At 30.5% G+C, this 17,912-nt stretch overlaps 2 protein-coding genes across 13 annotated transcripts; both read right to left on the reverse strand.

Annotated features, from left to right (window-relative positions):
* Window positions 1-4,649: 4,649 nt before the first annotated feature.
* LOC112705417 (uncharacterized) lies at window positions 4,650-7,621 on the reverse strand. The gene is made up of 2 exons (XM_025756248.3): window positions 6,535-7,621; window positions 4,650-6,348 (listed from the first exon to the last, which is right to left on the reverse strand). Exons 1-2 carry the CDS (start codon window positions 7,619-7,621, stop codon window positions 4,685-4,687), a joined length of 2,751 nt encoding a protein of 916 aa, XP_025612033.1. The 3' UTR covers window positions 4,650-4,684.
* LOC112707745 (uncharacterized) lies at window positions 7,328-17,825 on the reverse strand. 12 transcript variants are annotated; one of them, XM_072201475.1, is made up of 17 exons: window positions 16,676-17,825; window positions 16,553-16,579; window positions 16,019-16,064; window positions 15,823-15,918; window positions 15,617-15,726; window positions 15,389-15,487; window positions 15,129-15,188; window positions 14,812-14,972; window positions 14,352-14,422; window positions 14,116-14,228; window positions 13,695-14,022; window positions 11,311-11,415; window positions 10,306-10,362; window positions 9,874-9,966; window positions 8,995-9,433; window positions 7,829-8,745; window positions 7,328-7,752 (listed from the first exon to the last, which is right to left on the reverse strand). In XM_072201475.1, exons 11-17 carry the CDS (start codon window positions 13,717-13,719, stop codon window positions 7,670-7,672), a joined length of 1,719 nt encoding a protein of 572 aa, XP_072057576.1. In that variant the 5' UTR covers window positions 13,720-14,022; window positions 14,116-14,228; window positions 14,352-14,422; window positions 14,812-14,972; window positions 15,129-15,188; window positions 15,389-15,487; window positions 15,617-15,726; window positions 15,823-15,918; window positions 16,019-16,064; window positions 16,553-16,579; window positions 16,676-17,825; the 3' UTR covers window positions 7,328-7,669. The 12 variants fall into 12 exon arrangements, with proteins under 12 accessions (XP_072057576.1, XP_029144438.1, XP_072057577.1 ...); XM_029288605.2 differs by having other exon boundaries at window positions 11,311-11,445; XM_072201476.1 differs by having other exon boundaries at window positions 11,311-11,445; window positions 13,690-14,022.
* Between the last annotated feature and the right edge of the window lie 87 nt (window positions 17,826-17,912).

Genomic DNA, 17,912 nt, shown 5'->3' on the forward strand with positions numbered 1-17,912 from the left:
ATCAATTCATTCTCAAACATCTTTGTCAAATAATTTTTGACTGAATAATAAATTTTATCACACTGTAAAATAAATTAAATATAAAAGCTATTAGCACTTATAAAATTATTAAATCGCACTGTCTTTGATTCGTACAAGAATTTACTTATTAAATAAACTTAAAATACAAACAAAAAATATTTTTAAACTGGACCTAGCATCACTTGAAAGAATCATGAAAAATAATCAACTAACCTTATCATCTATGAGAACCATTTCTATGTAAACCGTCTTACTCTTGTCAAATTTAGATGGAACTTTCCATAACATTATAATTCTTACCATTATTTTTCAAACTTTTTCATCACATAATCTACCATAGGTAATACTATTGATAGAATCGCAGCTAGTAGCCATTAGATATGAAGAATAAAAAATAGAAGAAAAACTATGCCTAAATTATGAATTTTCTAAATGAATTATAATGGTAACAATTCACTACTATATATATATATATATATATATATATATATATATATATATATATATATATATATATATATGATTATTTGTATTCTACAATCGTGCAATAATTTTTTATTTTTTATATCCATGTATATTCTCTAATCCACATTCATACGCATGATTAACAATTTTTTTTAATAGTGATGTTTTAATTTTTTTTTCTTTAACGTATTTTCGTATGTTAGCAAGAAAAGCAAAATTATGTATTGTGATTCTTTTTCTTTTACCACGCTTTAATCTTAATTAATCAATCTTGTGTCTTCACAATATAATTAAATTTTTAATCACTCTAATCTATTGATGAGTTACACTTCTCTTAATAATTGCATTACTAATCTGAAATACAAAAAAAAGTGATACATATATCCAAGAAAGAAAATAAACTTAAAAGTCAAAAAAAAAAGAAATTTTATATTAAAAAATTTAAATAACATATCTAAGAAGAATAGTCGTAATATATAAATTGATGTAACAATTTAAATTTCTCTAAAACTAATTTAATCAAATACCAAAATTAGAACTAAATTACTTAAATAATATTTAATCTATTGTAGTCCTTATACATGTATAGATTAGAATCATTCTCGTAACGACAACCAACTAAAGCAACATCATAAGTTTGAACATTTAGAATTCATGCAAATTCAGACAATTTCCTTGTTAAATAAGTTTCATCATTCGCTATCCATGCAATGCGGCAAGGTATAGAATTATCACATCGAGAAACTAAACCGACCTTTATTCCCTTCAGTGGCATTACATTGATGCAAAAGAAGGCTGGTAATTTCTAAAAAAAAAATCACAATATGTTATAAAATTATTTTAATTATGAAAAGTTTAAAATAAGAAAATTTGAATATATTACCAATAGTTGAAATTGCATCTTCGAGTTTGGCACGAATTTACCAAAACTGAACTTAAATTGAGGGAATTCAATCTTATTATGACGATTTCTGGGCAGACGTAGAAAGCATGGAGGGGATGGAACTTGAACTTGGCTACAAAGCTCTGTGGAAACAATTTCTCAATAAAAAATTGAGCTCCTCCCAAAAAAATTAATTTTATCCGTATTCTATTAGGTTGGTCATAATATGTGAATAGATCCAACCATCCTTCAATAAAATAGAGTTTACTGGCCCTTCCGTTGGACGCTTACATCCATGTAATTAGAACTCGAATCACTAAATACAACTTGAGATAATATTTGATGGATGTGGTGCATTGTAAATGATTGTGGCAAAAAAACAATTGCACTGGAACATTAGATGAAAAGAATAAGTTGGAGTAAGAACAATCATTAAATTATCAAGCGAATAATATAATAGAATGAATATATAAAAAATACTATAAAAAATGTAAATTGTACCTTAAAAGGATCAACTTAGATGAAAAATGAAGAATACATTCTTATTCTATGAAGTAGTTAAGGAAGAATAATCAATTTAAAAAATTTGTGGACTCTTAGATCTAGACTCACGAACCACAAAAAACACTATATATAGCCTTTATTAGAACAAAAATAATTATATAAATTAGTTATTATTGGGTTAATTTTTTATTATTTACGTTATACATCATATATTTGCCATGATTAAATAAGTCATTATCATATCATATACATTTTTCTCATGATTATAATCATAGATTTTTGTTTTAATTTTTTAAGGTAAATATCAATATCAACTTGTCAAAAATTATGATTAATTTAAAATTATATTATAATGATTAAAAATTAAAATTATTGACAATTAATATAATTGTGTATTAAATGCTGATTTGATGTATAATTATAAAAAAATATTGACAATTAACATAATTATATATTAAATGCTAATTTGATGTATAATGATTGATAATTAATATAATTATGTAGAAAATAAAGTATAACAACTAAAATTAATTTTGTTAACTAATTGAAGTTAGGTAGATAATATTTGACAATTATTTTAGTATTTAATTATTGATATCTATTATTATCATTATTATTATTATCAATATAAATGGGTCACCATTAACCTAACAATTTACCACTAGTAAAATTATTGGGTAATGAATAAAAATTAGAATTGTATCAATAGTAAAAGCAAATGGAATGATGACTTTAATTAGTTGCCTTTTTACAACGACGCCTCATAAGAAGAAAAAGAATTGTTGTAAAAGCTATCCAATAAAAGAGTAATTGGTAAACAAATGATACTTTTTTTCTAGCATACACGGTCTTTTATAGTGGTAAAATAAAAATGAAAGGAATAAAATTTTGTATTTTTATATTAGGAATAGAATTTGATATTTATCCTAATAATAATAATAATAATAATAATAATAATAATAATAATTATTATTATTATTATTATTATTATTATTATTATTATTATTATTATTATTATTATTATTACTATTATTATAAATGGTTACCATTAAGGTAACAACTTGCTACTAATAAAATTATTGGATAATGAATAAGAATTAGAATGGTATCAATATAATTAACATGATTAAAAATATTTTCGATTGATAATTAGTTTAATAATGTATTAAATATTGATTTTATATAATTATAATAAAGATATTTTTTAAAATTAGTATAATTATGCATTATTCATTAAAATAATTAAAAATATTTTCAATTGATAATTTATAAGTAGTTTAATAATGTATTAAATATTAATTTTATATAATTATAATAAAGATATTTTTTTAAATTAGTATAATTATGTATTCTTTATTAAATGTATTTATTTTGGAAGGAAAATGGATTCATGAAGAATTGACACTCACTTTTATTAGTTGGAAAAAATTCAACTGAAAAAAAAAATCAGTTTTAGTAGAGTACTGCTAGGAAGCCAATGGTTTAAGTGTACAATGTGTAAAATGGGTTATTGATCTTTCGGATCTAGAGTTCTAATACCATGTTATGATACCATTTATTCCAAAAGCTTCCGCTGATGGAAAAAAGTAATACTAATGATTATATCTCTAATATTTCCTAAATTTCTATTGTACACAGTGTACAAATATTTCATTAGTTCTCTATACTTTATCATTTTAGTATATTAAGAAAAAGTAGATTTTATAATTTCTCCTTCCACGCCCGTTTCCCTCACTAGTGTGAAGACCCGTGCAATTGCACGGTCTTATACATGATATGAAAAATAAATAATTTGATATTTCAATTAGAATAAGTAAATATAATTAGTTAAAATAGAATGCGCATATTATTTTATACATTTATAAATAACCAAAAAAATATATATAACAAAATGCATACATATTAAAAAAAATAATGATTGAAAGGTATATTAAACAAAATAAAAAAATAAAAAATTAAAATATAGAAGAAGAAAAAGAGAAAAAAAGATAAAAAAAATTAAAAGAAAAGGATGAAAAATAGTAAAATGTATATTTAGTAATATACATTCCATGAATTTTTTTCATAAATTCAAAAATCATTTAATTTTTTTAATTTGATCGATTTTAAAAGGTGTGAAAAGATTATATGTAAATATGTAATCCATTAATTTGCTATTTTTTATAATTATCTTTTTTATTGTAAATAAATTATACTATAACATTCTAAAATGTTTTTCAATTATCTTTTAGCAATTTACCACAAAAATATAAATGAAAAATGAAACGGATAGAGAATCAAAATTAAAACGGTAATAATAATTGGTGGAGAGTGGCTTCTCTCTTTTCAATAATGTGGATGTAAGAGTGGGTTTAGGATTTCAGGATTAGTGGGTTATTGATTTGAAGGGATTTGTTTTGTTAATTATTTATTAGTTCATTAATTATTATTATTAATTGTTATACATATAATATTGATAAAAGAATTTTATTTAATGTTAAAAAAATGTGCATTGATATTAGGAAATTAATAGTAAAATATAATTTTTATTAAAGAAATTTTGGTAAAATTAAAATTTAATAAATAAAAAATTATTTAAGAGTATATTAAAAAAAATATTTTACCAATTAAAAAACTTTTTAAAGATAATTTCATAAAAATACAATTTAGTAAATAGAAAAATAATTTGTTAAAACGTATTTGAATAAACTGAATCATATAAAATAAGTTAACATTTTAATTTATCTTTATATTTAATACAATAAAACAGTATCATTACAAAAAATAACCACCACATAAAATTACATTAATATAAAAACAAAACAAAATAAATTATAAAATCTTATCAAATATTTCTTTAAATACGACATTATGAGTTAAAGTAGAATCATCATTTTCCTCGCTAGATACCAAAATTCTTAAACCATCTTTGCTCTTCACTCGAGAAATAGCGACATAGAGTTGACTATGAGAAAATACCGGTCGACGTAAGAACAGTCCAACACTGGATAGAGTTTGACCTTGACTCTTATTGATAGTCATTGCAAAGCACAAGTTTATAGGAAATTGTCTCCGTTGAAATTTGAAAGGCATCCCAGCGTCACTCGGAATTAAATTCATCCGAGGAATGAAAACTTTATCTCCAATGTGACTCCCTGAGACAATCTCAGCTCCAATCACATTTGTTCCTAGATCTCTAACAATAAGGCGAGTACCATTGCATAAGCCACCAGCTGGATCAATATTTCTCAACAAAATAATAGGCACACCTTTCTTCAATTTCAATGAGTGATTCGGTAACCCTGAACATTTTATTTGATTCAAAAACTCAGTATTTATCCAATCAACATCAACGTCACAATAAGCATCACTACCACATATAGAATCAGCACTTAGATACTCTTTTTCTGTCCCAGGTAGCAATTGAACAATGTGATCATTGATTTCTTCAACAATCTCTACTGTTGGAGCTAATATGGCTCTGTCTTGGAAAAAACCAGTATCATCAAAGTTTCTAACTATGTCAGGATAAATTGCATTTATAATATCATCAATTGGATTATCAGAAGGAAAAATCAGAAACTCATTTGGAATTTGAACTAAAAGCTTTTCGTTAATTATTGTCCCAATACGCCCTTCTCCAATCTGAAGAATCCAATCGGAAAACCTTTTCAATTCTTCCAGATTTGATTGATTTGTAGCACTTTCTAACCGCATATTTTTTGTCAACGTCAACACTTCAAAGTGCTTCCAAAGAATTGAAGAATTGATTGATGCCATAACAATCTCAGCACGAGAAGCTTTAGGAATAACAGGCAAAACCTGTCGAAAATCACCTCCAAGAACAATGATTTTTCCTCCAAAAGGTAGATCTTTGTTAGACACTGAAATCGACGTCATTATGTCTCGAAAACTTCTGTCTAAAGCTTCAAATGCCAACTTGTTAGTCATTGGAGCTTCATCCCAAATAATTAGCTCAGCAAGTCGAATTAAATCAGCCTTAGGACTATCTTTCGGAATTCTACAAATAGTATCTTCATTCAATTCAATTGGGATACCAAACATAGAATGAGCTGTCTTACCACCAGGTAACAATAATGAAGCAATTCCACTTGAAGCAACATTAATAACAATTCTTCTTTGAGAACGCAATTTGGCAGATAAGAGTCTATACAAAAAAGTTTTTCCAGTCCCACCAAACCCATAAATGAAAAACAACCCGTGTTCCTTGTTAGTAACACAATGTATAATCCTATCATAGATTGACTTCTGTTCTTCATTCAACTTTGGAAAATTTGAATCGTGTTCTTCAAGCATCACAGAAATGTCATATTCTAATTCACGCAACACCAAAGAATTACTAAATTGTGAGACCAAATTAACATTAGGAAGCGGCATACCAGCAAAATCTCTTAATGATTTTCCATTGGCCTGTAGCAATTTCTCTATCTCTATTAGACAAAATGTTTGTAACTCTTCGTCAGTCATTGTTATTCCTGCAATATATTTTTTTCAGTTAGTAAATTCATCAAGATATCAAAAACTTGTATTGTTTGAAAATTTTTCCTATCATGCTATGTATGTATTCTAAACTTTCTGCATATCATTTTCGATTTATTTATTGTTAAGAGTTTTTCTTAATCCTATAAATAAAAAAGATAAACTAAAGATTAAGTAAATACCTGGAATATGAAGCTCACTTCGCCTGTAATAAATGATATCATCAGATAAATATTTCCAAGTTTGATTCCAAACTAAAACGGGCCTAGAGACAGAACCAGATATTAACAATGAAACAAAAAGTTTTCTCAATTGGGTGCCAGAAGATAACTCAGCCGCTTCATTAATGGCCAAGACAAACTCATTATCATCTATTAAAAAACCCATGGCAGAACATGCCTCTTGGAATGTATCATATAAAACAGAATTGACAGTCCTTATACTTCGAAAACTGGTGCATCCTCTTTGCACATTGAGAAGCATACGCATATAGAACAGCTCACCAGTTGAAGGATGAACAAAACTTAATCTTCCTATAGAAAATCCCCTTCTTCTTGGTTTCCACTGTCGAGATTGTAAATCATAAACGAATTTACTTGGGAACTCAACATATGTTAGTGTTCGTCCTTCAACATATGTTCGATTAGCCATCATCCAAGCAGTAAACATTGTCATCAAATCTCTATTTCTTATTAAAACAGAGCCAATAGTATCATGATCATCGAACACAACATGCTGCTGATTAGGTAAATGAAATCTGAGTCTTTGCACAGGTGGCCATCTATGATGAATTTCATATGCAAAAATTCTCCACATAGATTCACAAGGTGAAAGATACCGACAATCATAATACTGTTTGATCTCATCAACCACTTCAAAAGAATGAGTTGTCTCAGTTGAATGACTAATAGTTGCAGTTACACGATCTGGACCCTTGTTAATGTACTTGAAAAGATACTTTATAACATTTGACTTGTTGCAAAATTCCAAATTAATATGAGCCTGGTACTTCATCAACAATAATGGATTATATGGAACAACAAATCTATTATCAAGATCAACAACGTGACTTTTAACTGTAACACCAATATCTTGACGCTTGTAAATAGGATAACCATCTTCATCAAAACTCGTATAATTAACAAACTGCTTCGGATAAAACTTGGAGCATCTTCCATCTTTCATGCATGGAGAAGTTGGTCTTACCCTACCACAAGGGCCATGAATCATGTATTTACTAACCACACTATACAAATGTGGAAACTTCATAGGATTAGGAAGTTCCGCACAAATCAACTCATCAACAATTTCAATATTCTACAATCTATTCCTTCCATCAAGCCAAAGTAGAATATGTGCATGTGGCAAACCTCTTTTTTGAAACTCAATTGTATACATACCTAAATAGTAAAAAAATATCGGTAAATATAGAAATTTAGCATAAATTCAATATAGAATTGTCTATATTTGATATACCTGCATTAAGAGGACCAAAAAAAACACCATTCTTAAGATCATTAAGAAGACACTTCATCTTAGCATGAAAGACTCGGCAAGCAATGTCTGGCCGATCAGCAATTGGAACTTGATCACGATTAGTATATCTTTGAAACTCAGGCCAGTTAGGATTGCAAGTAAGGGTAAGAAATAGATCTGGATACCCAAAATGCTTACAAATAGCCATAGCATCTTGGCAATTATTAAACATGTAACGTTTACCACCAGTGAAGGAAGAAGGCAAAATCACTCGAGTACCAATTGATGATGTTTCAGTATCACCGCGTCGCATAGCTTCTTCAATACCTTGTAAGACTTCTCTAATTGTGCTCTGTTTTTTCTTGATTTCATAAAGCCTCTGTGACTCAATCATAGAGAATGAATCAACAACAAACTGTTGGAACAATCTTCTAGACTTATGAATAATGCTATCCTCATCCTCTCTCATTTGCAAACGAAAACAGATAAATTCTCGCATGGATACTCTAGTCCTTCTCCCTGCAACATTTATATCTTGAATATCTCGATAAGGAATACCCAATTGATAACCATCTTCCCCGTAAGGAAAAAGCAAGGGATATTGCAATGGCCAGTATAAAGCATGTGTCTCATATATTCTTTGAAGTTGGCCAATTGCAGATTTAACAATGACATCACGACCAGTATCAGAAGAATCAAAATCACCAACAACCAAAGCAGCAACTTCATCGCACGAAAGATAATTATAAACTCTTCGATCACGTTCTCTTTGACTAAACAATTTCAAAGAAAACATCTGAGACGAGTGATTCTCATGGAATTCCCTCACTCTTCTAAATGATTGTGCTATGGGATTGTGTTGATCAATCATTTGGGTCAAATCAATTATCAGCTGTCTATCTATATTTGAACTTTGCCTATAATTAAAAAAAATAATAACACAATATTACTAAGTAATTTTACTTAAAATGAAGAAACATGCATTTTTTATAATTAGAATGAATCTTAACAACAATATTTAAACAATAGGATACGAACATTTTGATTATAATAATCAAAGTTACATCCATATTAGTATCTTACTAACTAAAAATAAAATTGAAAATAAAAGAAACAAATTAAAATTACAAACAATCATAACAAATTTTTGTAAGAATTGACCTTACCCAAATATTCTTTCTCTATGCGTTAACTCATGTTCTATGTCATATATGTATAATTGGGCAAATTTCGGAACTTGACCAGCCTGAGGTAATAAACTTCCAATCCTATGATAATTTTGACCACTTATGATGAATTGTGGTGGGCCAGTTCCATCATTCACTGAGTCTATTACTTTACCACCAAGAGAAGTGAAAGCAAACATACTATTATAATACCGAATTTTCTTCTGAAACTGTAAAGACTTACTATCATGACCATGAATCAAATTATATAATAAATCTGGAGCTTTCTGAAGATACGGTAATTGAATTTTTCCTTGAAAACAACAAAGTGTAAAAAGAGGCTGATTAATTCTTGACTGTTTTTCAACCCGCTCTAGTAACCAAAACGACGCACCACAATATAGACAAGTATACACAGGGTCACCAATATCGAGACAACCTACAAAAATGAATAAAAAATTTAAATAGTAAACAAATCCTTACAAATTTAACTAAGTAAAAAAATTATATTAAATAAAGACTTAAATGCTTCTTAATTTTTTTTTTACTTAAGAAAATATACCAGTAAAACAATTAAAGATTCAGAAATTATTCACTGGATACTCATTGTCTACAAATTGAAAATATAAATATTTGATAATAATAATAATCTAACCAAATTTGAGACACTTGTATTGAAAGTATTTAAAATCAATGAATACTATTTTTTTCATATTATATTTGGTAAAAAAATGTCATATAAATTTTATTACGACCAGAATATTAAAATTATAAAAGGAACATAATGTGACTAAATATACTGAATGAGTAGATTATATCTAAATTAATACGAAAAATGCAAACTCCATAAATAAATCAATTATAAGTATACTGAAATACCTTGAACTTCACTTTGTGAAAAAAGTGGATGATCAACAGGAGACCGAAGCTCATTCCAAGAATTTACAGTAGGATCATATATTTCAGAGTCATCTTGATTTGGGTTTTTATTATGAAACAAAAAAAAAACTTATTATAAATAAATCAAATATAAAGATATACACGTCAAAGAAATATTTAAACAGACAATCATGAAGTATGAAGTTATTAATAACTAAATGCATAATAAACAACATAAAAAAAATATACAAAAATTAATTCAATAATGAAATATATAAACCAAAATAAATAGACAAAAAATATAAACATGATAACAATGATTAGAAAAGAGTCCTTTTTATATTTTAAAATAATTGAAAAAATAATGTAAATAATAACTATACTTTTTAAGTTAACGAAGAAATTAAAAAATTTAAAACAATAAACTCATACCTGATAATATGAAATTGGCATTAATAATTGGAGTATCTTGCAAAATAATTGATCCCCCTAAAGAAAAAAAAAGAACTTTAAACGTAAAATTAAAACTATGGGAAGAGCAAAAAAATTAAACAGGTAGGTTAATAAATACCACGTACCAATATATTTAAACTTAAAATAAGAGAAATATTAGAAGTAGGAACAATATCAAACAATAAAGCATAGAAATCCAACCAATAATATTAATTGAACACCGATTTTATAATAGTAAAAAGCATTTGTAATGAAAAGATGTAAATTTTAATTTCTTTCAAAAAAATCCAAAAGTGAATATAGCAAAACTGACCTCTTCTATCTTCAACTTGTTGTCCTCTCTTTCTCTTTAAATAATTTTTTCTATATAATCTTGCAGTAGCATAAGATTGAGACATTTTATGAAATTTTAACCAAGCTAAAGAAATTTAGAACCAACTAATGTTCACTATAATGGTATTTCGAATAAAATAGTACTTCCTTCTTAGACACCACTTGAGTTATATATAACCCAAAAAAAAAAAAAGAAATCAAAGAACCTCCATAAGTTCATTTGAAGAGAATGAATGAGAATGAATGAGTATAACTTGTTTTCTCACTGCATACACTTGTAACCTTGACTTTCAGAAAATAAAATCAGAATAAGTAGAAAGGCTTTTCAGAATACTCTTAAAGCATGAAAGTAATGCAGCAGACTTGTGAAACTTAGGATCCAATTTATAGACAGAGAAATGAAACCAATTCAGGATTTAAATTAAAAAATTTGAACCATGGAGGAAAAAAATAAAAGATCATTGTGTATATAACACTCACTTTGAAACCAATCGAAAGTGGAATTGATATATTCATTGGAGGGTATATTTCTTAAGGGAATATATACATATATAAGGACTACGCTGGAAAGAAGGATGAGCACTGATTATGAGGCAAAACAATATGAATGACCATCACATCATCGAAAATTTGACAGCAATCAACACCTACCAATCAAATCTGCAGAAGGCAGATAATCATCCATCGGAAGAATGAAGAGCAGGAGATCTGACGTGATTTGTAGAAGGGGAATGTTTTTCCTTTTTGAAAGAAAACCTATAACCAGAGAGGCCATGAAAGTACTTGCTGATGGGATTGATTTGCAACAAATGACAAAGGGGAGTTAGTCACAAGTAACGATACCTACTCTCATTAACCAAATAACTTTTTTGATAGAATAATAAAAGATAGTACTATTTGTTATAGAAGATGATGTCATTTCTCCCACCAAACCACCAAAATCTGATTTTTCATGTGAGGGTACACTGAAAAACAGGGAAGAGAATCACTTTCCCCACCTAACCACATCCAATCCATCTTTTGTTTTTGAAGAAAAATTCAAAAACCAACATCCCATCATAACTTCGAAAGTGACAAAATAAAAGGAGGAAGCAACAACTTTGACTGACATCAGAATCATGTATAAAAGAATGAGATGAGATCACAAATAACATCATTCAAACTAACATCCCATCATAACTTCAGAAGAATGGAATTCACATTATATTTTCAACAATTTGAAGCATATAATAATAAAAATACAACCTCACCTCCCTAGAACTGATTGAGAAACAATCTATACATACTATGATTTGATGAGCACTTTAACAAAAACCAACTCCCATCACAACTATTAGATCTAAATTACTAAAAAAGAACCATTAAATTTGTCTAGTTACCACTCAAAACTGATCAATGAAGTATAAAATGAGAAATTGAATTAACTATAATTTGATGAGCACTTTGACAAAAACCAACTCCCATCACAACTATTAGTTCCAAATTACTAAGAATAAAAGAACACCAAATTTGTCTAATTACCACTCAAAACTAACCAATGAACTATAAAATGAGAAACTGAATTAACTAAGAAGCTTATACCCTAAACACCATAATACATATATACTAATGATATCAGCATGACAATGTGCAAAACCAACAACCTTATAACAATAATCCTAATCCAACCATAATTATCAAGAAAAACATAGGATATATAAAAGAACTGATTTTGAACAGATAGATAGTAAAACATATGATGATATGAAGGAACTACATTATTCATAAATGAAAATGAACATATAAACCACATTCATATCAAAATCACATGATTGTAGCAATAAATCAATGAAGTTGTGGGAATCACAAAGTCATCTATGCATGGCTCCCGAATACAGATCCCAAAGCACCAAAACATGATGAAATTTCAAGAAATTGAATAAAATTACAAAGAGGGAGCTGAAATTAAAGAAAACAGTAGGAGAATATGACAGAACCATATTACATTTTTCTTTAATATTTTTATAAAAATAAGGAGAAGAGAAGGATGAAACTCTTTTCTCAGTCAAACAGAGAGAGGAAAAGTGAAGTACAATATGAAAAGAATGAATGAAGACATTCTCCTAATGCATCTAAAACAACTTTGCATAACCTAATAAATAGCATACATGCTTGAAATCACATGAACAGAATCCTCTCTCACACCAAAGACCATAACAATAATAAAATTCAACAAACGTGTACCTAACCAATCACATCAACTACACAATTTTCAAGGTTACTTTCTATCAAAATGAATTTGTATCTATAGAGAAAAACTACCTACCTTAACTGTCCTAACCTCCTAAACTATAGTTGACAACTCTACATAAACACTTCTGAACACTGAGAATAAACAGTTACCCTAAGAATGACTTCATCCTAAATTTCACAGCAATCAACCACTAAAAATTTCAAAAGGCTATTCACTTAGCCATAGCTGATGAGATACTGGGTATGATATTCTCATTCTCATTCAAGAGGAAAGTACACTATTCATATATACTTATCTCAATTAATGTGATATATTAGCATATTTAAATAAATAAAATGACCTTTAACCCATGATCTGATTTAGCTCTTTCACTTAAATAAAAGAAAATTGCCTTCCAAGACACAAAACTTATATCCAACTGTATTTAATCTGTAATCTCTAGTATCTAATAATAGATATTGATACATTGATATCAATGTCAGAGAAGGCATTTGAAAGAAAACTAATAGATTCCTCATAATTCTTGATATAAAGCCATGCAAGAATGATTCATATGGTAATACCTCTGATAAATAATCCAACATAATTCCTAATATTTATGTAAAAGCAAAACACAAGCCACAATAACCATAGCAAATTAGATTCAATTGGTAGAGAAAAGAAAATGCAGTTAACCCAGAAAAAATTGTTAGCTATCTTCTGTTAATTTTTTGTATAGAAATATAAAGCTCCAGAGATATTGATTTTGAATAAAAGGAAAAGATCATAAAAGGAAATCAATGATAGAATTAACCCACCATACCTTGGTCTTCAACTTTCAGCCTCATCAATCCCCGAATTTGCCACTCCCCTGTTCTTCACAGACCGATAGAACTCCTCACAAAACTCATGAAACTGTGTCGGAATCGATAATTTCTCTACCGGAGAATAATCCTTCAGGAGCCTCTGAATCACATTGGAGTAGGTGGAGCATCAGTGGCTGCGGCAAACCGGAAACAATGCACTGGCGGGGTATCGAAGGCGGACGGCATGGAAGAGTTCAACGACGATGATTGCGGCGAGAAGCATCTCCAAGGGAGGAGAAGGTGTTGCCGGTTGAGCTTGAAGGGGAATTGTTGGAGATGAAGGACCTGAAACCAAAAAGGTTTAAATAAAAAATAAAATACAAAATATTACATAATGGAAAGAAGACCAAAGAGAAGAAGAAGAAGAGAGCTACCTACCGTTGTTGATGGGTGAAGAATCAGAAGCCATAGCTGTTTTTCTGTCTTCCTCACCTCTTCTTCTTCCTAACCTCATTTCTTTATTTCCTTCGTTGGGCTCTTGGGCTTGAACTCTGTCCAAAAAAGAAAAATCAATGAAGTATAAAATAGGAAATTGAATTAACTATAATTTGATGAGCACTTTGACAAAAATCAACTCCTATTACAACTATTAGAGCACTTCATATATAATTCACCGTTCTTCTTCTGTGCGGAATCACTGCAATTACATCCCAAGATCTTCATCAAATGAAAGAGACAAAAATACCTGAAGCATTATAAAATAACAAACATCACTCAACAGCTTTATGCTGAATGAAAAACCTTCCACAAAAAAATTGATGAGTTTTGCAAAGAGCATTTATGATTCTATCACTCTATCAGTTTATAAAGCGCAACATCAACTTATTAAAGAAATAGAAAAATGACGAAATACAGGATTCAAACACAAAATAGAACTAAATGAATTAGCAACTCCCATAAGAAACGAAACCCATTCAATGGAAGCAGGATGCAACTGACAATTATTAGCCTTGATATAAGTTAACTTTTATAAAATAAAACAGTGCAAAGCCTGGCCAAAGAAAATGCAGCTGAAAACCCTAAATTAAAAAAAGATAAAAAAAATTCAGAAGCAGGGTTCGAAAAGATCCGTACATGAGGGTGCGCCGGTTGAGATCTCGGAGGAGGAGGAGAATGTATCAACCAGGTTCTTGAGGTTCCAAAGAGCGTCACTTGTTCAGAGTCCCCAGAATCCCACCGGCGTCGTCGCCATCATTGTGCTCTCAGACGATGCATTCGAGTAGCTACGGTTAGGACTGTGGGTGGGGATCATAACGATTAGTGATCTCAGAACAATAAAGGAAGAAGCCCATTGCGGCGCCGGTAAGTCGGTAACGGCAGCACCGTAGGGGATGGCGATGATGTCAATGGTAGATTAGCACAGGAGTTATCTGAATATAGTAATATAGTACCTTTTGTTGCCTCTCCTTCTCCAATTTGTACTGCTCTATCAAACTCAATTTTTCTGCAACCTACATGATTCATGAATGGTTCAACATTTATCAAACAGTGTTCTATTGTCTACCGATTTGTATTTTTCTAAAAATGAAAGATGCTTGCAGTAGCGACAAATCTATGAAATATGGATCCAGAATTTACAATGATGCTGCTCATGACACAATATTACACTTAATGAAGCAAAATTAAACAAAATGAAAATAAGAGTTGGTACCTGATGATCAAACTCAGCACGATCCATTGCCCGCACATCACTGTGAAGCTGCAGGTCAATCGGCTGTGTGATTTCTTTGACAGGAGGCTTTACCAAACACTGAAATATTAGCACAGAAGATAGTTGAGTAACTCAATACAGTCTATACAGCAAATGCAAGCATGTCACTGAAATGGAAAAAGTATGAGTTGTGAACTGAACACAAGATTTTGAGAGCAAAATGGGCACCTCAGGTTCATCTGTTGTCCATGGAAGCCCAGTATCCTTTGCTTCTCTTCCTCTGTCATCATTTCATGTATCTTCTTCACAAATTCTTCCTCTTTCACCTTCCCCCTTTCCTGCATTGAATTACAGTATCCATGTTATTATCCAATTCAAAAATCAATGGAAAATTGATTCAATCAATCAATTTGTTGCATCAGAATAGGCATTACCTCAGTTCTTAGCTTGAATGGTTTTTGGCTGGTGACTCTCAGCTGCTGCTTCTTCTTCCACCTGCTTCCCCCAAAGGTGCTAGTTGATTCCAAACTCTGAAAAAAGCAAATCCATTCAATTCAAATTTAGAAAACCCTCATTTGAATCAAATCTTCATTTTTTTTCTCAAAAAAGGTAAGCATCCGGAAGACTTACATTTCTTCTGCTTCTTCTACCTCCATTAGAAGTCCTGTTAGATACACTGCAGTTTGAATAAAAAGTATAACAAACATCAACACAAACAGATAAATGCTACTATTAAATAAGTAGTATAACATAGATACATATATATCATTTTGCACACACATCTGTATATCATTTAATTGGTAGATATACCAAAGTGTCTCTCTGTTTTTAATTGGTAGATAGTTCCAATTGTATTAGGTACCCAAAAATCAGAACGCATGTAGAGCATATAGAATGAAAACACTATAGAGGAAAAAAAATTCACGTTTAATTTTCCATTATCCACAGTCCGTGAAAAATTAACAACAAAAAAAATAATAATAATAAAACTACAAAATCAGGTATGGCTCCTCTTATATATGTCTAAGCATGTGATCCCTCCCAAACTTCTTTTCATTTTACAAATCGAATCAAATTTCAATTAAATCCCACAAATCCATATTCCATAAAATGCTGCTAAGAATCTAAAATAAAAAATGGATTATAAGTGAGAAAGAAACATACCAGGAGCGGCGGCAGGTGTTTCAGACACTGCAAAAAATAAACAAAAAAAAGTCACATAAAAATGAAAACTTTATCTGAGAGAAGATTCGAAAACAGGAAGAAGGAAGTTATAATTTGACTGACATCCACAGTTGGAAGCGGAAGGGGCGGAGACTTTGCATGCAGCCGGGAGAGCGAGGGCCTTGGTGACATTGAGAACGACGCCGAACTGAGCGCTGCTCTTGAAGGCTTCACACAGACACTGAGGCGCCGTTTTCAGAACCGATTTGAGCCCGGAGCAGCAGTTACCTTCCGGCTTGGTGGTGGTGCTGCCATTGGTGACGAAGGACAAGCAATCCGCCATGGTTAGAACCAGGTAGGAGCAATCCACGGCGGGGGCTGGGGCAGCGTTGTGCGAGTGGGACGGTGAGGCTCCGTTAGCTCCCAAGATGAAGACTGCACAGAGAACAATGAGAGAGAAACAGAAACGGGTTGGTGAGTGTGATGCCATTTTTGGGTACCTAATACAATTGGAACTATCCACCACAATCCTCTCCTATGGCTTCTTGTTGTTGTCGTTGTTCTTCTTCAATGATCACTCTCTCAATCTCAGCAGCTCCATCTTCTTGATCTTGCTCTTGTTCTTGTGCTTGCTTGTTCTTGAAGAACTCTTCCTGTGACTTCCTGAGATTCTGGTAAGCCACACAGAGACACTTGTTGTTCTTGTTGCTCTCTTTGCACTTACAAAACGACAGCGTTGAGTTTGAACCCTGATCACCATCACCACCACTCCCTTCGAACTTCTTGTTCTTATTCTTCTTTGCAACAACGAACTTCCTCTGCCTGATCTTGTTCTTCTGAACGGAATTCACAACACCCTCCTTTGCTGCCGAGGATTGTGGCTTCTTCTGTGACTTGGAACACGATTTCTTCACAACAGGTGAAGGAGAAGGAGAAGAAGAAGAACCACAAGGATTGGATAAGGGTTTGGAAAGTGGAGTGGTATTACTGTTAGGGTTGACATTCTCGGAATATTTGGAGGGTTCTTGATTCTTTGATCGGAAACCCTTGGCTGGAGTGGTTTGTGAAGTGAAGAAGAGAAACACAAGATTGGAACTGAGACTGATGTGAAAGGAAACCACTTTCTTTGACTCAGACCATGTGCTTTCTATTTTTTATTTTAAAGAAAACTCAAAAATCCAAAAAAATTCCACGTCAGTGATGTTTCCTCCTGAATTCTAGTATGTATAGATTTATTTCCTTTATTATTGTGTGTGCCCGGCAAAAGAAAAAGTGTTAAGATTATTAGTAGTTACTCTTCTCTTATGAATTAAAGAATCTTATGCGTCAATTTCAACTACACTGAGGCATCAAGAGAAAG

Source organism: Arachis hypogaea, chromosome 8 (assembly GCF_003086295.3).
Source record: "Arachis hypogaea cultivar Tifrunner chromosome 8, arahy.Tifrunner.gnm2.J5K5, whole genome shotgun sequence".
NCBI lineage: Eukaryota > Viridiplantae > Streptophyta > Magnoliopsida > Fabales > Fabaceae > Arachis > Arachis hypogaea.